The sequence below is a fragment of the Staurois parvus genome, unplaced genomic scaffold (assembly GCF_062004578.1).
Source record: "Staurois parvus isolate SC_StPar_1 unplaced genomic scaffold, SC_StPar_1.0 ptg000549l, whole genome shotgun sequence".
Taxonomy (NCBI): domain Eukaryota; kingdom Metazoa; phylum Chordata; class Amphibia; order Anura; family Ranidae; genus Staurois; species Staurois parvus.
Genome location: NW_028318345.1, coordinates 7844755 through 7868642, shown reverse-complemented (window position 1 = coordinate 7868642; position 23888 = coordinate 7844755). Strand labels below are relative to the sequence as shown.

Here is a 23888-nt window from a genome sequence, read left to right as displayed (position 1 = left end):
ATTTGAGGGTATTTACATCCAAATCAGGTGAACGGTGTAGGAATTACAACAGTTTGCATATGTGCCTCCCACTTGTCAAGGGACCAAAAGTAATGGGACAGAATAATAATCATAAATCAAACTTTCACTTTTTAATACTTGGTTGCAAATCCTTTGCACTCAATTACAGCCTGAAGTGTGGAACGCATAGACATCACCAGACGCTGGGTTTCATCCCTGGTGATGCTCTGCCAGGCCTCTACTGCAACTGTCTTCAGTTCCTGCTTGTTCTTGGGGCATTTTCCCTTCAGTTTTGTCTTCAGCAAGTGAAATGCATGCTCAATCGGATTCAGGTCAGGTGATTGACTTGGCCATTGCATAACATTCCACTTCTTTCCCTTAAAAAACTCTTTGGTTGCTTTTGCAGTCTGCTTTGGGTCATTGTCCATCTGCACTGTGAAGCAGCGTCCAATGAGTTCTGAAGCATTTGGCTGAATATGAGCAGATAATATTCCCGAAACACTTCAGAATTCATCCAGCTGCTTTTGTCAGCAGTCACATCATCAATAAATACAAGAGAACCAGTTCCATTGGCAGCCATCCATGCCCACGCCATGACACTACCACCACCATGCTTCACTGATGAGGTGGTATGCTTAGGATCAGGAGCAGTTCCTTTCCTTCTCCATACTCTTCTCTTCCCATCACTCTGGTACAAGTTGATCTTGGTCTCATCTGTCCATAGGATGACAGATCCAGTTTGGATGACAGTTTGTTCCAGAACTGTGGAGGCTTTTTTACATGTCGTTTGGCAAACTCTAATCTGGCCTTCCCGTTTTTGAGGCTCACCAATGGTTTCCATCTTGTGGTGAACCCTCTGTATTCACTCTGGTGAAGTCTTCTCTTGATTGTTGACTTTGACACACATACACCTACCTCCTGGAGAGTGTTCTTGATCTGGCCAACTGTTGTGAAGGGTGTTTTCTTCACCAGAGAAAGAATTCTTCGGTCATCCACCACAGTTGTTTTCCGTGGTCTTCCGGGTCTTTTGGTGTTGCTGAACTCACCAGTGCGTTCCTTCTTTTTAAGAATGTTCCAAACAGTTGTTTTGGCCAAGCCTAATGTTTTTGCTATCTCTCTGATGGGTTTGTTTTGTTTTTTCAGCCTAATGATGGCTTGCTTCACTGATAGTGGCAGCTCTTTGGATCTCATCTTGAGACTTGACAGCAACAGATTCCAAATGCAAATAGCACACTTGAAATGAACTCTGGACCTTTTATCTGCTCATTGTAATTGGGATAATGAGGGAATAACACACATCTGGCCAGAGAACAGCTGAGAAGCCAATTGTCCCATTACTTTTGGTCCCCTAACAAGTGGGAGGCACATATGCAAACTGTTGTAATTCCTACACCATTCACCTGATTTGGATGTAAATACCCTCAAATTAAAGCTGACAGTCTGCCGTTAAAGCACATCTTGTTCGTTTCATTTCAAATCCATTGTGGTGGTGTATAGAGCCAAAAATGTTAGAATTGTGTCGATGTCCCAATATTTATGGACCTGACTGTATGAATGAGGCCTAGGTCTATGTACTTCATGAAGCTGGTTATGCTATATAAATAAATATAATCTAAAAATCAAACTGAGCAAGCTGTAGTGACTTACCAACATTCCAAGCACTGCAGCAAATGCTACTCACAACCTTAGAGTTTACTACAAAATTTGGGATCAGTTATGACATGGATAGGGAGAATCAGTATCATGGTAATGCAATCAAGAAATTGTCAAGTAGCAGCACTCAGTTAGGAAAGCCTGCTATTGCTATATGTTGTCAGAAGACAAAATAAAAGCAGTTTATTTTTAAAATGCAAAACTATTTATATTCAAAAGTGGTGACCACAATCAATGTACAATTTGCTTGGTCTTGTGTTGTCAAATAATCTTATGCACTGTATCTAACGTTTGACAGAGAAGATGGTGTATCAGTTCTCAGGAGCTCATATGGCTGCTGAGCATCACTACCTGGTAAGACATTACCTATAAATAATACACAAGCTCTAGCTGTGAACACAGTGGAGATCTGCTTACCTTTGGTTCCATGGAGATGAAGTTATGTGTTCCACGGCTTGACAAGACTGACCTCTTGATAGTTCCACTGTGGTAAAAGTGATAGTAATTCTGGAGTGACCCAATCTGTGGTAAAAAAAAATACAAAGGGGTCTTAGGTACTAAAATGAGCATAGGTCTGGGTTATGGTTTATAAGACTACTTTTATGCACAAATTAAATTGATAAATTATGCATTATCTAGCAGCTAGAATGTTACTTGAGCCACAATGATCATCTTTCAAAAGAAGGACATGTGATATGAAATGGATGTGGATGTCCTTCAGGCACTAACTGCATAACCAAAGATTATAACTAAGCTGCTATGGCAGCCTATGTCTACCTTTTAATGTTTAATTTATATGCAGAGTTTTATATCAACGCACGTCCACAGTGACACATAACAAACTGCTTAAAAAAATGCCAAATGACTAGTGCTATTAAAAAGCATTCTGTCTAGTTTGCCAAAGGAAATATACTGTTAAATGGACAATGATGTTGTTGGGATCATTAACTTAAAGCACCTATAGGAGTAGCGAAAATAGGAAAACTACTAAAAAAAAAAAAGTGTAATGTTGTAGGAAAGTAGAATAGATTATAGATAAATTATAAGTGTGTAATGGTTATTAAATTATCGTGTGATAGAAGAGTATTTCTAGAAAACATACATTTGTTCTTCTTTTTGTTGGTTTACATACAATTTAAGCTTAGAATATATGTCCAGTCAAACCTTTTCTTTTAATTTTTGGATAGAGTGGAGAAGGGTTACACTCCATCCTCAAATACTCGCATGGCTCAGATAGAGAGCTTTTCACCTACATTTTGTCCACTGATTTTATGGGACAGAAAATGAGGGGAAGAAAATCCTCAAGAGGAACAATAAAGAAGGAGAGGAGAACAATAAAAAAACATGTTTTAGCCACTCCCTGCTTTGCCACTTTTAGTTTGGCACCAGGATCACAATGTGGCTGTTGAATGTTTACACTCCCTTCCTGTTTTGTGAAATTACTATCACCAGGACAGGAAATGAGGGGAAATCTAATGCCTAGATGGCAAAGAGAATGCAGCAGGGGTTCTAACCCTTTCCTTTGTTTTTTTAAACTAAGGCCCCTTTCACACAAGCATAATTCATTCAGTTATATTTTTTGCTAAGAAAAAACTGCTGGAAACAGATGCAGATTACTTCCATTTATTTTAGGTCACCTTCACACAAACTTTCTGATTGTGTTCCTGTTTTCAAAGCAGACCCGATCGGAACTTCCATTCTTCTCTATGGAGTGGCAGATGTAAACAGGCATTTGTCCATTTGCACCCGCCTACATCTGATCCAATAAAAACAGCCGAATGGCAATCGGGTGTAAACAAACAGGAAGTCTGTTTACATCTGACCGCCCATAGAGGAGAGTGGGCTTCATAAGCGGCGTGGACATGGACCTGTTATCCACCTGTTCAGCGGGGATCAGCAGACAGACCTACTGCTGGGCAAACAGATCTTAGACGGATTCTACCTTGTGTGTAAGGGGCCTTATCATACACTTGACTTAGAAAAAAAAACAATCACATATCTTTAGGTTTGAAGAAGAAAGAGTTTTAAAATAACTTGTTTTATAACAGTAAACTTCTAAAGCTACCTCAGTCTAATAAGTGAAGACCTCCATACAAATGTGTTTAAAGAGAAGGCTCAATCTAAATTTTTATTTGTCTTTTGATCCTGCTGTGATTTCTTCTCAATGCTGATGCTTTCTGAATTTGGCATCAGGATCAAAATGGGGAGGAGTCTGCTTTAAGAACTCTGAAGAACGGCGCCTAAATGGCAGGGCTGTACCTGACTTTAGTAACCTGAAACTGATTGACTAGACTGTGCATATTATCAATACACTTTTATATTTACATGCTGGGTGTCCAGTGCACTCCTGTACCATTAAGGAGGGGTGGGCTCCCTCAGGTCACCTGCCCTTGGTCTATCCATTAAATACATTGTGCCTCTCTTGAAATTTGTAGCATTAGGAACTACAGAATACTGGGGTGCCGTGACGAGGCTCTGTAGCTTATGCATGTATTTGCACATCTGTGCTAACTAAACCCCTGTTTTTAACACATACTGCTAGACGGGTAATTCAGTTTGTTTGCAGGCTGGCTGGAAAGTTAGAGCTGGAATTTTTTCTTTTTTGTTGTTTGACATGCGTCGTCCGTTCATGTGCTCCTTGCTGTGAAGGCCAGTTATAGACTGTGGAAGTGACCGTTATTTGTACTGCTTTCTGAATTTGGCATCAAGATTAAAATGGGGAGGAGTCTGCTTTAGGAACTCCAAAGAACAGCGCCTAAATGGCAGGGCTGTACCTGACTTTAATAACCTGAAACTGATTGACTAGACTGTGCATATTATCAATACACTTTTATGACTAATTAAACAACCCCATTCATTTTGTTTCATTTAATTAAAAAAAAAATTTAAAAATTCAAAAGAGGTTCTCTACTTAAACAGTTGATTTATCAAATGTTCTAATAATTAAACTTGAAACTCCTTATAATTAAAAGATAAAACTTCTATATTCTGCAGAATATATGTATGCTGCTATATCCTCACTGGAGATTCTTACTGCATGTCAATGAATGTCCAACAAGATTTTTTACTGTTCATTTTGACATAATCAAAAGAAAAACCAAACTGATCAAGATGGTATGTCTCAACCAATTTATACTGATACACTAACACACTAACAATACATACATCTGTGTGTAGGTCATCTTGTTCTCCATCTTCTAATAACACATGCATTAGAAAAATTAAATTGTGTATGTAGACTGCATTGTAAAAGCAACAAGTAAATGTCCAAACAACTAATAGATTTTATGGTCTTATTCTAAAGTATAAGAGAATAAAAAACTTGGTGATGCTGGTATCCCAAATGACTAAAAACAGACAAAACATATTATAACAAGGAAATGATAAACTTATCACCACAAATTGATTTCACTAGTGCAATTATTAAAATGCTCTCATTTTTGAGTCTCAAGGTTTGTTTCTATTTTGTGCCAATGCTTAATTCAGACATCTTCTCATTCTATAGGAAATTATATTATCATAATAGTTTACGTTAAATACGCCAGCATAAATAAAAAGCAGGATGTTTTTGAGGAGTTGTTGAATTTATTAAAATAACCAACTGACATGTCCTTTCCTCGCAACAGACAAAATGCCAGCCAAACATAAGATTAAAATGAATAGCCCTTTAAAGCTACATTTGTGGTTAGAGGGTAATAAAAACCATGTGGTTGAGCCGCCCTCCAACAGCTCTCCCTAAAGCTACAGAGGCAGCGAACAGTGGTGTACACAGAGGGAGGAGCAGAGATGCATAAATCACCCCAGTTAAACACAACCCATGCACCCAAATGGGGCCATGCAGAAACCACGATGGTTTCAGATTCTTGGGGGTTAAAATTATCAGTGAGAAGATGATATAAAGCCTCCTTACTGCCTGCAAACACCCTCTGTAGAGCAATCTAACATGCATTGCTCTTCAGAGGGCTAATGCTAGTGCAGACTAGATAAAACAAAAATGCCATTTTGCTCCAATTTTCACCTTCAATCAAGTTTTCCCCAAGAGTACTTCATTTGCAACCCTAGATGTCCTCAGTCCGATGTCCAGCATCATTCAACTGACTTTGTGGAGCCTAGGGTGTCATTGACCCACAGCAGCTTGTGACTGGTCAGGGAAAGGGAAGCAGCATAGTGAGCAGTATGCTTCTTGTCAACACATGTCTTGATTAGCTTCTTTTACTGTTTCTTCTAACACTGCAGCACCCTGCTGTGCAGGAATTGCAGCAGACCCAAGCCAGATCACATTCAGATAGTTACACTGTTTCCATTTAAAAAATACATTTAAGGCTCTATGCACACTGGCTTAAAAAACTGCTTCTACAGGAGTTTTGTGTTTTGCCTGTAGAAGCAGCTCATTGTTATCACGTGTCCATACACATTCAGATGATTACAGGCACATTTCAAGCTCAGCGTTTAGAGGCAGAAAACAAATCCTTCTGATTTGTGGTTTCGATTTTAGTTTTCTGGCAGAAAAAAACGCTAAACACTCCTAAACATTGTACAAATACAGTCTATAGGAGTATTTTTTTTTCTGCCAAGGGAACTAGTGTTTTTTAAGCTAAGTGTGCATGGAGTCTAACGATGTATCAATAAATACAGAGCTTCAATACTTTGTGTCTTCTATATCTCGAGAGTTCAGCATTCAACTTTGTTAGGAAATAGTAACAGTGTTAAGAAATATTTTGGTTGTTTGTACTGTGCAATACCCTTCCATGTGCACCTTACTTCAAAAGCTAGTTCAAAATTGGGGTGGCTGCCATTCTTGTATAGCTTGCTCAATGGATTTAGCATGCCTCCAGCTGTCACTGTGCTCTTACTGGGCTTCTAATGTTTTCTTGCTCCTTTAACCACTTCCTTACCGAGTTATAGCCGAATGACGGCTACAGCGCGGTCATTCAGTTCTGGGAGGGTGTCCTACGATGTCCTCCCAGAATGTGCCCCCAGCGGTGCGCACCCAGCGCTGTGATTGCTGTGTCCTTTGGACACAGCTGATCACGTGACATGGTAAAAGGCCAATCACAGTGGCATTTTACCATGTAATCAGCTGTGTCCAATCACAGCTGACCACCATGTAAATACACTTGCTGGTTATCGGCAGTACTTTCCTCATGCTGTCACAGTGCCCATCAGTGGAGCCTATCAGTGTTCATCATTGCCGCCTATCAGTGCCGCATATCAGTGCAGCATCATCAGTGGCTCCTCATAAATGCCCACCAGTGCTGCCTCATCAGTGCTGCCGATCAGTGCCCATCAGTGCAGCCTCATCAATGCACATCAGTAAAGGAGAAAAATTACCAGTTTGTAAAATTTTATAATAGAAATATAATAGAAATAGACCTTTTTTTTTTAAATATTTTTCGCTTTTTTCATTTTAAGTGCAAAAAATAAAAAAACCCAGTGGTGATTAAATACCAACAAAAGAAAGCTCTATTTGTGTAAATAAAATTAAACATTTAATATGGGTACAGTGTTGCATGACCACGCAATTGTCATTCAAAGTGCAACATCACTGAAAGCTGAAAATTGGCCTGGGCAGGAAGGGGTTAAAAGTGCCCTGTAGGCAAGTGGTTAAAGAGGAATGGACTCCCATACCTGCCCTTAATGTATCCATTGCTATATATGCTCCAAATTGGAGACTCTCAATTTAGGCTTTAGAACCGCACTTTACAGAGGAGCTTAGACGAGGCAGTGCAGCTTCCACATATATTTGCAAATGTGTGCAACTAAAACATCTGTTTTAATGTTAATTGTTAGGCTGCCTCAATTTGTTTGTTTTGCAGGCTTGCTGGTAAGTGTGCTGGGAAATCTTCTGTTTGTTTGTACTGTACAATGCCCTTCCACCTGCACCTTACTTCAAAAGCTAGTTATAAATTGGGGTGGTTGCCATTCTTGTATTCTTTAGAAAATCCACTCTGACAAGTTTCCCTGCTGTCACCTTTCATACTCATGGAAGATGTGTTTCACTGGATTCCGCACCACAAATGCAGCAAACAGGAATTCTTGGAACAGCCAGATAAAGGAACAAACATTCAAACTTTTTCATGTTTGCTGATGGTCAGAGGCAATATAATAAAAGGTTTCTGTTTCTAAGAGTACACTTGGGTTATGCTGTACACACATATACATACCTATAGTACATAGTAGTAGTAAAGCAATAATGTTGTTCGTAAAATACTGCCCCATATCTTGCTGCTGAAAATAAACGTATTTTTATAGAACAGCTGTGGAGATAAATACATTTTTTTGCAGTTCAGATCTGTGATAGTTTTGCTACATGCCATTCAAGCTTTGTTTTACTTATCTGATAAGAAACCTAAAGAATTTAGATTGCCTCAAGGAAGTGTATTTTGGCTTTGATCTACCACTATATTACAAAATTATTTTGAAAAAGTTTGTGAAATACAATAGAAATAAAATGTTTTTGTAACATATTTTCAAACTGCTTTTAACCACTTCAATACCGGGCACTTTTACACCTTCCTGCCCAGGCCATTTTTCAGGTTTCAGCGCTCTCACACTTTGAATGACAATTGCGCGGTCATGCAACATTGTACCCAAACTAAAATTTTATCATTTTCTTCACACAACTAGAGCTTTCTTTAGGTGGTATTTATTCAACACTGGGGTTTTAATTTTTTTCTAACTTAACAAAAATAGACAGAACATTTTGAAAAAAAAAACACGTTTTTCTTTGTTTCTGTTATAAAAGTTTGCAAATAAATAATTGTTCTTCATAAATTTAGGCCAAGATGTATTCTGCTACATGTCCTTGGTGAAAATAACCCAAATTAGGATGTATTTTTTAGTTTGTAGGAAAGTTATAGAGTTCACAAACTATGGGATATATCTGAATATTGATCAATCCTGATGTACTGACAGCCAATCTAATTTCTTGAGGTCCAAGAATGTCAGAACAGTATAGATATCCCCCAAATGACCCCTTTTTGCAAAGTAGACAGTCCAACGTACTTCATAAGAGGCATGGCGAGTTTTTTGAAGTTGTATTTTTTTTGTCCGAATTTTTCAGGAAATGAAAAAATTTCAAAAATAATTTTCACTATTTTTTTTTTTTACGTACGGTCACCAGTGCAGTACAGCGTCATCATATAACTGGCATGGCGGTGATCAGGGACACTGACTGGTGACAGTAAAAATTTTTATTATTTTTAATGTTTAATTACCCTTTTTTTAAGATTTTTTTTTTTCATATTTCACTATCACCACAGTAGTACAATGTTACCATAGTAAAAAACCAAAACACAGAGATCCCTTGATCTAATGCTCCTTAACTATGTAAAAAATAATTTTATTTTGTATTTAAAAGAGCCATACATAGACAAATATTTATGGAAGATATACTGAAGGTTGTAGAAATACTTACTCATCATCAAATGAGTCCTGAGATCCTGCCCTGATATGCTCCCAACCCTAACTTTACCTCCTGTTTTAGATTACGTGGAACTGTCCTGCATATTGACTCTACTTCCACTATCCCATATACATGGGCCGATTCTCCCAAAGGTCTGCCCCTGTACACTGTACCCATTGCTCATTTGTATGCAGATTGCAGAGGAGTTGGCATATGAATGAACTGGTGTGTGAATGAGCTGACTGGGAGATCTGCATATGAATGAGCTTTACCAGCAGTATAGAGAGGGGAGGTCTTGTACTGGTGGGGAGGGAGGAGGTCTGTAGTGGAGTGGGTAATCTGCACTAGTGGGGAGAAAGGAGGTCTCCATTGGATTGGGGTCTGTACTGGTGGGGAAAATTTTTGTACTGGAGGAGAGTCTGTACCGTTGGGGAAGAAGGGACTGCACTGGTGAGAAGGGAGGAGACCTGTACTGATAGGGGAGGTCTGTACTGGTGGGGAAGGAAGGAGCCTGAACTGGAGAGGGGTCTTTACTGATGTGGAGGGAAGGAGTATCTACTGGAGAAGGGGTCTCTACTGGTGGGGAGAAAAGGCTGTGGGAGTGGTCTGTGCTGAGGGGGTTTAGGGCTGTGGTGGGTAAAACGGCAGTAGGTGGGAATTTGGGGCTGTGGAGAAAATATCTGTACAGGGAGGGATATGGCTGGAAGGAAGGGTTAATTTTTGTTTGTACTCTGCTAACGCCTGCACTCTGTGCATTACTTACTTCTAAGACCTGCACAATAGATACTATGTTGTACATTTGCTGGTGTTTATTACTGTACTCTCTGCAAAAGCTGTTGGTTTGCTGCACTTTAAATAGACTGTACTACAAGTTGTAGCCAGCTAAACAAATACATAAATAATGAACAAACAATACCTTCTGTTTTGGTCCTTATGACAAATGTTATTATGATAAATCTTCCAGGGCCAGGTAGGATCCTTACCAACGCTGCAGTATGAATATCTGTATACCACATCTGTATGGCCATGCCCACTTCACTGGCCACACTCACTTTTTGCTGCAGTGCAATACATGTGGAACATCCTGCCTCTTTCAAAATTGTCCCTCTTTGTCAAGTTTAAAAGTTGTGAAGCATGCATAACAGTGGTGTATGTGTGGTATCTAAGCCTTCCCTCTGTTATTAGGCCTACTCGTAGGGATTACTAACTGGGAATAACAAGTAACTTGTAGGATTCCACAAAAATACATATAATTGCTGGCAATGTGTGAAGTCAGGAAGATAGTTTGTCATTTTGTTTATATACCTATGGCCACACTAAAATACCACAGCATTAAAACGTTTGACCTTGGGTTAGATATAATGCCTGAGCTTGATCATCTGTTTTCTGAAAATGTACAACACTTTGAAGAAAATGTCCTATCTCTCAGAACATTATTGAATTGTGCTTTTATGATTCTGATGCAGTTCATGGTCATTTCGTAATCACAAGCTCTACTTACTCATATTTTTGTAAACTACACGGCAAAACATCATCCCTATAAACTAGACCAAACAGCTATTCCAAGGACTATTTCATAAATGCTTGCCAAGCTTATGCTGGTAAAAACTGGTTTCAGAATGGAGATATGGGCTGGCAGAGGTGCTAAAGATGCTGTACATAGGAAACTGTTTGACTATGAACATAGTGGTAATAGCTATTGCCATAAACTGCTTTAAAAATGCCTAATGAAGCAATATACGTGAATCTGTACAAGCTTGCATGTTCTCTCTGTGCCTGCATGGGTTTATACTCTATGTATGTATGTATGTATGAATGTAAGTTAGGGACCTTAGATTGTACGCTCCTTGAGGGTTAGGGACTGATGTGAATGCACAATATATATGTATGTAAAGTGCTGTGTAAATTGACAGCGCTATATAACTACCTGTGATACCTGTGATAATAAAAATGATGCCCAAGGGGACCAGCAGAAATTCCTCAGTGTAAACAAGCCTGCATTTTTTCAAACAATTGCACATCTTACAAACACATTTTTTACTTATCTGTGATCTTGGATCATTTACAATAATTAATCTTACAGTCTATTCTAAATCAACCCACAGCTATGATGCAGGTAAACAATTTTGGTAAAACAGTATAATCCTGCCAAGCTTCAAAATTGTTTAATTTTACAAGTAATGTATCAAATACAGCATGAATCTTATTAGTGTTTTCTGCATTATGAGATATTATATATTATATTAGGTGTTATACATTTTTCCAAAAACCACATGCTGGAAAATGTTATAAACAATGCATTTATGCAATCATTGGCACCCGTGTAGTTTGAGCATCTGTAACGATAACAACCAAATTGTTTGGTACTTCAACAGCAACAGTATTCACGGTTATGACTGCATTCACAAATAGCATTACTTCATCCGCAATGAAGAATTATATTTACAAACCAAAATTGGATGACAGGGACCACCAAACTCTAATAAGGCTTGGACAAAAACCATAGAACTACTGTGCAGAAAAAGTGACAGCAGAACTCAATATCTAACTTGAAAACCTTGTTTCCACAAAAGCATCACAAAGCCAACTTATATGGAAGAGTGGAAACCTATGCTAACATTCATAATATATAAAAAGTGCAGCGCTGAAATAAATATAATATCCAAGTAAATCAATAAAATCAGTAACTAATTAAGATCAATAAATATCCCATCTAAAATCAGATGATAAAAAAGTTGATAAATATAATCAAAAAGTTCCGATGTGTAAACAATATATAGGATAAGGTGACTCTTGTGCTCTGGTGACTCTGGACCCGGTATAGGAGGAGCCACATCACGCCGTGACATCACACTGCTGGAGCAACGTGGAGCTCAAGCGGCCATCTTTAAAAATCAGATGGTTAGTCCTTGTTGATTGCTGTCTGTTGTTGTTTTTACTTTTTGATGCATCACAATAAAATTGTTTGATTACCTACTACACTATGGAAGTATCCTTGTTCCTACCCCCTGGGGGAGCTCTCTAAACCCACAGACCCACTAATCCAGGATGGATCCTTTAGTGGATATCTACCTCAGAGAGTAACATCAGATCTTGGAAAGGGGGAACCCTAGAGGACAAGGACCACCTGTACCAACTCCATAGCATCCTGTTTAATGACCCACCATCCCTTAGAGGGAATACCTTCCAGCTCCTGACCCTCTGGGGTGATATTGGTTACCTTTTTGTGCATAGCAGCTTTCCTGGTCTACGCTTAAGGCGCTCGCACTTCTGTTTACATATGCTAACATTCAGCTTTGGTTTTTAGACATCATTCTACTTTGCCAATAAAGTCTTGCCATGTTTTGTCTATTTAATTATGACTGTAGAAACTGTTTCTTTTGAAATATTAAACAGTTTGACTTTTATAGTTGCAAATGCCCCAGCTAATCAGCCCCAAGGATTTGTCTAGCAAGTCAACCATTTTACTGACCACCCATACTAAACACTACCATGTAATACATTAGCATTCAATGTAAAGAACATATGCTAATAAAAGATAAACAAAAGATTACCACAACTTTTGTTCTTTGTAGCCCACATAAATAAAACCAAAGTACTGATGCTACCTAAGCAACCTGGTAAACGCTATCCAGGACATCATTTAAATATGTGGGCACAAACACTCACACGGTTTCCTATTCACTACTGTTGGCTGCAGGTCGTGCAGTGCTGCTTTCCTGAGCTTCTGGGTAGGTAAGTGTGCACCCGGAGTGCTTTACAATGCACAGTGCACTAGGGACAGCAAAGGCTCCAGCTGCTTTTAATCCTGCACTGGGGGGGGGGTGGAGGGGGAGCAAGAGAGTAGCTTTCCTCTGGGGCCTTATGATTCTGTGAACGTAAGGAGAATCCCCTGTGATGAGAGCTCGAAGGATACACAAAAAGGTTGCTCCATGGGTCCTTGTAAGGGGACAGATCAGCCGAAAGGAAAGGGACATTTCTTAAAAAGAAAAATAGATATAGAAAAATGGCAAGCGCAGCACTATATGCTTTTTTATTAAGACTTTATTAGCAGAGGGATTCTACTTTTTAATCTGAAGTAAATAAAAGGATGACAGCCGAATACCCGTTGACAAAGAGCTATCGCTCGAAACGCGTCTGGGTCAGGCTTCAGCTGATTGACGCATGCACCGCCGGCACCACGAGGGGCCCGGCGGTTACTTCATATAGGGTCAGTATTTATTTTGCTTCTTTCATACCTTGTATCTGCTGTTTGTGCGTGGGAATAAATGTACCCTTAAGACATACTGCAATATTGGCCTCCTTTGCTTTCTTCTGAGCTCCTGTGGGAGCCAGGTGTCTTGGAGAGTGGTGACCATCAAAGGAGAAGGCTAACTGCAAGGTGTTTGGACTGAGAAGGGGACCTGACCAGATCTGACCAGACCCTGGATGAGGGATTGGAGATCTTATTTGTTAGAGAAAAGCGCATAAAGGTTGCGCATTTGGTGAGTGCGCAATTTGTACCCCCATTTTTCACCGTAGACACAGTCGGTGTTGCCTGGAAAGCATCAGAGTATTTGAGAATTTATTCACATCCTCACTTTGAACTTTTGTTTGGATATAACCTTTCCTCACGTTCTACCAGACACATCAGTAGTGTTTTATACCTATATGCACTATGTCACTTTGAACTTTTATACGAGTCTACATGTGATATATGGATCTTCATTTATCTGTATATTAGCGCTGCACCTTTTATATACTAAAGAAAAGGATCGTTATTGTACTTGGGACTTAAGAAAACTATTTTGCAAAAATGTCAGTAAAGACAACAAAAAAATATATATATTTGTTATATCTTCTGTTAGTAGTAAACATTTTCACCTAGCACCATCACAATCTTGTCTAGGCATTTTCCTCTGTCCCCCAGCTCCCCAAATGTGTCTATGCTGTTAGTCATAGTCAGTGGTGATCCATTCCAAACACTTCCATGATACAATTTGGGACGTGACCCATAATTTATGAAACACTGCCCTATAATACTGCTGGTCACATTATTTTGTCTATCTCATATATATGTCTACCGCAATAATTACAGCCAAGAACATATTTGCTTTCAGGAGGGCTGTTGGTTGGGAACAGGGAATTTGAAGACTCCTAGGGACAGCAACAGGGTAAATAAATAAGGACTGGTATTTTGCAGAGTCCAATTGATATTGAGAAAATCAACAATACAGCATGAAAGTGAAAACAGGTCCTTACAAAAGCATACCTTGAAAAATTCTTTTTTGGCTACACTTTTCTTCTGGGTCACAGGTTTGCATTTACTTCTGCTCTCCTGTGACCCAGAATCAGCCAACAGTGGGCTAAATCCTGCTGCCACCTGACATCACAGAGATGCTCCAGGCTCTAGAAGGTTTCTAACCATATTGTTTGAATCTGCCCAGCTGCCTCGATAACAACTGCTGAAATTAGGGTCCTAAGGGACAGGGGTGTCTGGGATTCAGTCATGATTCAGTCATCTCTATCCTGCTGAAGGCTTTGGAAGGCTTACTTTTACTGATGTGAGGCTCAGGGGGTTCATTCTCATGACTAAATGGTTGCCCGTTTCCAAGCTTTCCTCCATCTAAAGTAGATTAGGGACTGGCCTTGAGTATGTTTAGGAGCCAAATTTCGCCATGGCCAGTCCTTTTTAGAAACGGACTGCCTCAGACTCTTTGGTGTAGGCCTTTGTGCAAAGTGTTACACACACTGTTCCACTGGTTAAAGCCTGGCACACACGTTCAGGCTGAACGAAAAAAAAATCTGAGGCGCTCGGGAGGAAGTCGCTCTACTAACGATGCGATTTAAGTAGTGATCTCCCCACTGAGCTAGTGTGTTCTGACAGGGGGGCTGCCTCCCCCCACCCTGCCAGAACACATCAGTAAACGCTCACAGCCATTGGCTGAGAGCGATGATCGGATATTGATTTTCCAGCAAGCTTGATTGACAGAAGCTGACAGAAATATCGGCTTCTGTCAAACAAGGAAACGTACACACAGGCCAAATGTCAGCCGCTATCTGACAGTGAGGGACCACAACTTGGTACTTTCTGTTTACAAAAATCTCCACTGGAGCCCATCCAGGATATTCCTTTAGTCCTTTCAACTCAGTAGTTATTTTTTTTAGTTGCCATTACTTTGTTTCACACAGTTTCAGAGTTGGCTGCTTTTCCCTATAAATAACTAGTCCTGATACGCGATTGTGACAAGTTTTTTTTTTTTTAATCAGCTGTCCTTTTTGCGTGGTTTCTTCAGTCCATCTCAGCCAGAACATTATGGCTACGTTCACACTTGTTAGCAAGCGGCAGAGAGGCGTTTGGGAAGCGTTTTTACCGTTTCCCAAATGCCTGGGAAAATTCTGCACATTGCAGCACATGGTGCTGTTCAAACGGGAGTGTTAGCGTTGCGTCGTGGCAAAACAGACACCTCTGGCTGAGTCAGGAGGAGTTGAAGCCTCCTATTCAAACCTATGGTACCGCTCCGCAAACGCCCAGCGTTTGCAGTGCGGTTGCGGGGCGTTTGCGGAGCGTTAACACCATTCAAACTTCATTATAGGCATTTGTGGGGCGTTTTGTATCACTCGGCAAACGCCTAGCAACTGCCGCTGAAAAGCACATGCGGCATTTGTGGAGCGTTAAAAATGCTCCGCAAACACCGGACCAACGCTTGTCAAACGCTATAGGGGCATTTGGCAAGAGTTGGAAAAACAGTCAAGTGTGAACGAGCCCTAAGTTGCCTATTTCTCAGACAATGGGGGGCAAGGTTCTTCATATCTGGAATGTGCATCATGCTATCAGATATTAGATGTCAGAGGTCATTTGCTGATATTCTACAGTCGGACGTTCTCTTTGTGCTTCCTGAAGGTCCAAAGACGGGTCACGCAGCTTTCAAATCTCGATGGATCTAGCAATGTATTTCTCAATCTTTTGTCTTACAGAGTGAGGTACCACCTTTTCCAGTGAGATCACATTCTACTAAGAGAAGAGAAGCTAACAGCACATGTGAAATTGAGTCAGAGGTCTAGCAGAACAGTGCAGTAAGGAGCTTCTCTTTATTTATGTGACCATATAGTTGGAGATTACTGTGGAGAGGAGCAAAGGTTGCAGCAGGATTGGAGAGTCTAATATGGATTAGTCAATAAGCGCTGAAAGACCATTATGAGAGTATAGGTCTATACTTAAGGTGAGCGGCCACTTAAAAAAAGGATGAACCTTGAGCACAGTGAAGTGGAACTGTTTAAAGGGGATTTATTGTCTTGGATCTAGAGATTTCACAATTTGCCCATTTGAATGCTGTTGGTTATATTGTAGATGCATGTGTAATAACCATATGCCCTTTATAGGACACAAAGGATTATTCACATCATGATTGTGTTTATTATGAGCACATTTACACTTTGCACTTTGTTTTGGATTATTTATTAGCAGTTTTATTGGTTAGTAGAGAATTCACTACAAGTGAGCACTTTTTAAACATATATTGATATGAATTTTTATGAATTTACTCCATGACTATTATTTATTTGATACGCATAAGCATTGGATAATGTAATGAGTTGATATACCTTCATTTATATCAACAGTGTTATATGTTACAATTGAAATTAAGAGCAAGCGCCACATTTTTATAGCTGTCAGTGTGAGGACATTTGGCCAATGTGAGCAGCTGCTCGTGGAGACACAAAATGTCCTTTATTGGTTAACAAAACATTTTAAAAATTTTCTCTATTGGTAAAAAATCTTTCATTATTTTCACCTTGGCATTCCACACCCTTATTAGTTTATTTATTTACACTTTTATTGGTAGTGAATATGTCTTATTTCTTTTTATTCTACTAGAAATGTTAGTGCATCCTGGCCTATTCACCATCAGACTTAGGTAGCTCAAGTTTGTGAAGCTGCTGCTTGGTCTTTGGTTCACACTTTTTACTATGTTTTAATGAATGGATGATCATGCCACTGAAGATTCTTCCTTCATTCAGCACTTTTTTTGTAGATGAGTGTGTTTGGTAGTTTGTGGTGATTTCTGTGTGCCCTTCCCTTAATTAATTGGTTTGCAATGTCCCTCTTGTTATGAATATGAAGATGCTCCGTGTCCTGGGATGTATGAAAACAAGTATAATTTTTAGTTACCTGTAAAATCCTAACAATCATGTAACATAATCAGACACATGAGATTCTGTGCCTCTTCCTTTCCTACAAAAACTGGAGCCAGACCTAACAGGAAGGAGTAAATCTGTGAGGGAATATCCTGAGGGTGACAGCATAACCCTATCATTATGCACATGAAGATGCTCTGTGCCCTGTGATACACTCAAAGAAAAGGATTTTACAGGTAACCAAAAATCTAGCTTTCTTCTTTTTGAGCCATTGCTTGGTAGATTTGCTAGTGTGATTTGAATCATTGTTGTGCGGCCAGAAGGCAGTACATTCTTGTCAAGCACACTTTGATATGATGCTAAATGCATAGTTGGCTCAATGACTGACAGCTGTCCAGGCCAGGAAGCAACTAAACAACTTCAAAATTCAACACTTCCATGACCATGCTCGACAGTTGGTATGATGTTTTCTCCTAAAATTCTGTCTTCAGTTTGTGCCAAATATGTCTACTGTTACCGTGATCTACAATGCATAACAGCACATTGTTCCACAATGCCTGGTCTTTGCCCATATGTTCAATGGTAAGCTGTAGTCATGCTCATGCTTTAATAATCCTTTTTTGGCCAGAAAATACTTTTTCCTGACACACCTCCCATTCAGGTTATATTGGTACAATCTCTTTTTTACTGTATGTATGCACTTTCACACCAACGTTTGCAAGGGTAATCTGTAGATACCACAATTAAATTCTGACTTCCTTAGAGACTTCTTTTAGCATCAAATGATCAGCTTTTGGGCTGAATTTGCTGGGATGGCCAATCCTAAACAAATTAGCAGTCATTTTCATGTCTACAGTACATTGCATTTTATTTTCCTTACAATGGATCGATTGATTTAAAATAGTTTAGTGATCTGTATACATTTCTTGTCAAACTGATAGGCATCTATAACTTTCTTTCCGAGAGTCTTAGACAGCGCTCTTGACTCTTAATTAAGATACTTTCCACCTGTATAATCTCCAATGCGGTTTTAATCATTGGCACCTAATCTGGATGGCCTGATTCTAAATTTTATGGACCTGAAAAGGTGGTAAAGGTTTACTTACTTTTTCCATGTGACAACTTTGCATTTTCCTTCATTTAGATCATGTAAATGAATACACCATGCCAATTTAATGTGCAGTTTGTTCCAAGTATAGCACCTTTATCTGAAGGCACTGTTTGACTTGTGTTGAAGAGCTAAAGTTTGCCTGTTCAAATATGTTGAAAAAGTCAAAAAGTTCGATGAGGTGTATTTACTTTTTCACATAATTGTATTTATTATATGCTATATATTTAAACTATGGATTTGACTAAATAATGCAATAATTGGTGAAGTGAAACAGGTGTTTAGCTCAAACAGACAATCATGTACAGGATACTTGAAAAAATATTTTAGATTTAAGCAAATAGATAATCGCTTCACTAAAAGTAAAAAAAAAAAATATGCCTTTAGTATAGTACCATCAAATGTGGATGATTGACATTTGTATTTGAATGTCACATAGGAGTTGACAAGACTTGGGGACATCTGCCAAACAGAGAAACATCGTTTTCTGCATTCCTCTGCTCTGACCCATCAGATGTGATTATCTTGTGCAAAGAATCATATCATATGCTGAATTTCAAACATAAAGATACCAGTTATAGTATGTAGTGTCCTCTGCTGCATTGGCAGTGGTGGTATTTCATCAAATGAAAAGTCAAAAGCACACATGACTTGACATGCTATTCTACAGAGCAATGGAAAATACTTCCAGAGGTCTATTAACTGAAATGTACAGTATCCTGATATTGTCACTATATAGGTCATCATATGGGGAAATATCATCATAACTATTATTTAGTAACATGACAGCTGAACACATTAATCATGTTTAGCTAAAGCAATCCTCTTGTGACTAAAAAAATAGGCCCTGACAGTGCAAATGTTTACAAGCTCCTGTATCCTTATCTTGTGGCTTCACTACACAGGGCATCACTAACTCAGAATATAAATACAGGATGAGAGAGTTCAGTGTCTGCATTGTGCTTTCAGGTCAGTTACTCGGTAATTGGTTGAGTTGGGGATAAGAAAAACAGTCTGGGAAGCTGTTGTCAGTAGTGGGAAAACCCATAGCTGAACATGGCAGGTTCCCTTTAGAAGATGGACACTTGATTGCTATACAGTTGTATTAAAGTATACTTGAGGTATTTTTATATAGAAAATGTGTTGAGCTGACAGACCATGTGTAATGGTTCAAAAACATGCATGACAGCTCTCATTTCAAATCCTGGAGCACATTAGAAAATGATTTGTAAAACAAAACCATATTAAATATTAAACAAATGTAATATGTTGTAACAATGTCATTATACACACATTGGTTACATTCTCTACTTATAATATACATCCCAAAATACAGAATTGTTGACCTAAAGCAGGGGTGGGCAAACTTTTTGACTTGAGGGCCGCAATGGGTTCTTATATTGGACCCGGGGGCCGGACCAAGATTAGATGAATGATGTGTATGTGTCATCCATAGTAAGTATAGTAATATTCCCCCATAGTAAGCATAGTAATTCATCCCCCATAGTAATTCATCCCCCATAGTAATTAATCCCCCATATAGTAATTCATCCCCCATATAGTAATTCATCCCCCATAGTAATTCATCCCCCATAGTAATTAATCCCCCATATAGTAATTCATCCCCCATAGTAATTCATCCCCCATAGTAATTAATCCCCCATAGTAATTAATCCCCCATATAGTAATTCATCCCCCCTATAGTAATTCATCCCCCCTATAGTAATTCATTCCCCATATTAATTCATCCCCCATAGTAATTCATCCCCCATAGTAATTCATCCCCCATATAGTAATTCATCCCCCATAGTAATTCATCCCCCATATAGTAATTCATCCCCCATAGTAATTCATCTCCCATAGTAATTCATCCCCCATATAGTAATTCATCCCCCATATAGTAATTCATCCCCCATAGTAATTCATCCCCCATAGTAATTAATCCCCCATATAGTAATTCATCCCCCATAGTAATTCATCCCCCATAGTAATTCATCCCCCATAGTAATTAATCCCCCATATAGTAATTCATCCCCCATAGTAATTCATCCCCCCTATAGTAATTCATCCCCCCTATAGTAATTCATTCCCCATATTAATTCATCCCCCATATTAAGTCCCCAAGTCCCCCATGTGTCAATTTACTTACCTTTGCTCCGCGCGTTCCTCTCGCCGTGTTCCCGCGCCGTTCCGGTCTTCAGGGCGGACTGTGAGAGGAGCCTAGCTCCCCTCACGTTCGTCACGCTGCCCCGCCTACACACATCCTGTCAGCCATCCTGACAGTATCACGCTCCGCGGGCCGGATTAAAAGGTCCGCCGGGCCGTATACGGCCCGCGAGCCGTAGTTTGCCCATTGCTGACCTAAAGGTTAGCATACACATGTGGGTGCTCTTCATTCTGCTTTGGTTGAAGGCCATAAATGTATGCCCCCTAAAACTCCTATGTATGCCACCACAATCAAGACTGCAGGATCAGGAGAAAAGCTGAAAATGACAGGAAATAAAATAAATAGAAACAAGCAGAAAACAACAGTGTTGCTTAAATCAAATATGGTATCAAAAACAAGCATTTATAATGCGATGACATCACAAATCACCAAAGATAAGGGATATTTCACAATTGCGTGGATACACATATTCCCATCAATCCTGAATTATATCATAATACATGCACTAAAGCTGTTTTTTACAAGGGTAATTGCACTAAAAGTCTTTGGTGACTCAGTGTACTTGAGCTTCCCAAGATATTTTTTAAGGCTTGCCATGGACTTTGCGTCTTAGATAAGTACAAAAATAATCTCTAGATTGTATAAAAGGAGTGTCTTCAAATTGGTTAGTATTACAACATGTTGCTTTGTAAAAGAAACTTTCTCAGCTCTGACTGTAACTGATCCATTAATCCTGATTATGAAATAAATACACACACACATATATATATATATATATATATATATACACACACACACATATATATATATATACATACATATGTTTTTGTGTGACTGCACTGACTGGCAGGAACATGGATGGTCACCTAAGTATCTTGCCTTTACATGCTCCAGGGTCAATGACTGTTATAAAGAAAACAAACCTGCTGCTTTATCAGAATCTTAGCAGGTCCTATTCTGGGCCCTGAAGTCAGAAGGCTTTGTTGAGCGGAAATAAACCTCTGTTCCTTGGTCCACATCCTACTTGGTGACCACACCTTGGTATGGTCGGTTAGTCTCAGCTGTGCATATGCCTTATATATATGTGAGCTGATAGATGCAGACCTCTCTCTCTTGTATTCTCTGCTGTGGGAGCCTGCTGAAAACTCTGAATGCTTACAGGACACTGAAAATAGATGCCTGTGCTGCTTTTTGGAAAACCCACTAGGGGGCATCCTGTTGGTCAGAAATTGGCCTGAGTTTAGATGCTTGCTCATATGAGCACGTTTTGTACTACACAAAACACATCAATGCAGCAGCATTTAGGCATATTTAGAAAACTATTCTGATCACCTTTGTGCATACTGGCCAAAAGACACAAAAAAAAGCCATGTATACCCCTCTCATGTCATCCTCTGAAGTACATATCAGATCGTGTCTGATTGCTATGACTGTACTTGAGAAAAGGCCTACACCAGAAAAGGCCCATTTATACTCCAGCTACCCTTTAGGACATGCATTATTAGGGTGACCTGAGCATAAATCAAGTCAGAAATGCTTCCTTGCAGTGGGGCTGCCAGTGACTCGCAAGGGTTAAGAGTTCATTTAGGTCTAGAGGGCATCAAAAAGCACTTTTATTTACCCCATCCTTCACTCCTGCAGGTTCATTCTAGGCTGTAAGACTGGTCCCCATAGCTTCTTCTATCCTATGAATCTGCGGTCACAGATCCTCTGACATCAAGAGGTCCAATGTCAAAAGAAGGTCCACTGCCATAGCGTAGGGGAGTAGAGGAGGGCTCCAGTTGCTGGGGTGGGGGCGAATGTTCTATTAAGTAAAACTGCTTTTTGTTGCCCCTAGACCTACAGTCAGGTCCATAAATATTGGGACATCGACACAATTCTAACATTTTTGGCTCTATACACCACCACAATGGATTTGAAATGAAACGAACAAGATGTGCTTTAACTGCAGACTGTCAGCTTTAATTTGAGGGTATTTACATCCAAATCAGGTGAACGGTGTAGGAATTACAACAGTTTTCATATGTGCCTCCCACTTGTTAAGGGACCAAAAGTAATGGGACAGAATAATAATCATAAATCAAACTTTCACTTTTTAATACTTGGTTGCAAATCCTTTGCACTCAATTACAGCCTGAAGTCTGGAACGCATAGACATCACCAGACGCTGGGTTTCATCCCTGGTGATGCTCTGCCAGGCCTCTACTGCAACTGTCTTCAGTTCCTGCTTGTTCTTGGGGCATTTTCCCTTCAGTTTTGTCTTCAGCAAGTGAAATGCATGCTCAATCAGATTCAGGTCAGGTGATTGACTTGGCCATTGCATAACATTCCACTTCTTTCCCTTAAAAAACTCTTTGGTTGCTTTTGCAGTATGCTTTGGGTCATTGTCCATCTGCACTGTGAAACGGCATCCAATGAGTTCTGAAGCATTTGGCTGAATATGAGCAGATAATATTGCCTGAAACACTTCAGAATTCATCCTGCTGCTTTTGTCAGCAGTCACATCATCAATAAATACAAGAGAAGCAGTTCCATTGGCAGCCATACATGCCCACGCTATGACACTACCAGCACCATGCTTCACTGATGAGGTGGTATGCTTAGGATCATGAGCAGTTCCTTTCCTTCTCCATACTCTTCTCTTCCCATCACTCTGGTACAAGTTGATCTTGGTCTCATCTGTCCATAGGATGTTGTTCCAGAACTGCGAAGGCTTTTTTAGATGTTGTTTGGCAAACTCTAATCTGGCCTTCCTGTTTTTGAGGCTCACCAATGGTTTACATCTTGTGGTGAACCCTCTGTATTCACTCTGGTGAAGTCTTCTCTTGATTGTTGACTTTGACACACATACACCTACCGCCTGGAGAGTGTTCTTGATCTGGCCAACTGTTGTGACGGGTGTTTTCTTCACCAGGGAAAGAATTTTTCAGTCATCCACCGCAGTTGTTTTCCGTGGTCTTCCGGGTCTTTTGGTGTTGCTGAGCTCACCGATGCGTTCCTTCTTTTTAAGAATGTTCCAAACAGTTGTTTTGGCCATGCCTAATGTTTTTGCTATCTCTCTGATGGGTTTGTTTTGTTTTTTCAGTCTAATGATGGCTTGCTTCACTGATAGTGACAGCTCTTTGGATCTCATCTTGAGAGTTGACAGCAACAGATTCCAAATGCAAATAGCACACTTGAAATGAACTCTGGATCTTTTATCTGCTCATTGTAATTGGGATAATGAGGGAATAACACACACCTGGCCATGGAACAACTGAGAAGTCAATTGTTCCATTACTTTTGGTCCCTTAACAAGTGGGAGGCACATATGCGAACTGTTGTAATTCCTACACCGTTCACCTGATTTGGATGTAAATACCCTCAATTAAAGCTGACAGTCTGCAGTTAAAGAACATCTTGTTCGTTTCATTTCAAATCCATTGTGGTGGTGTATA

At 39.6% G+C, this 23888-nt stretch overlaps 1 protein-coding gene across 2 annotated transcripts in view; it reads right to left on the bottom strand.

The window, feature by feature from the left end:
- The window catches only part of PCSK5 (proprotein convertase subtilisin/kexin type 5), a 670507-nt gene that overhangs the window by 580523 nt on the left and 66096 nt on the right, over positions 1 to 23888 (bottom strand). For both annotated transcript variants that reach the window (XM_089691090.1, XM_089691088.1), the window contains exon 2: positions 2071 to 2175. In XM_089691090.1, coding sequence (XP_089547216.1) covers positions 2071 to 2175 — 105 coding nt within the window. The remainder of the gene's footprint in view (positions 1 to 2070; positions 2176 to 23888) is intronic.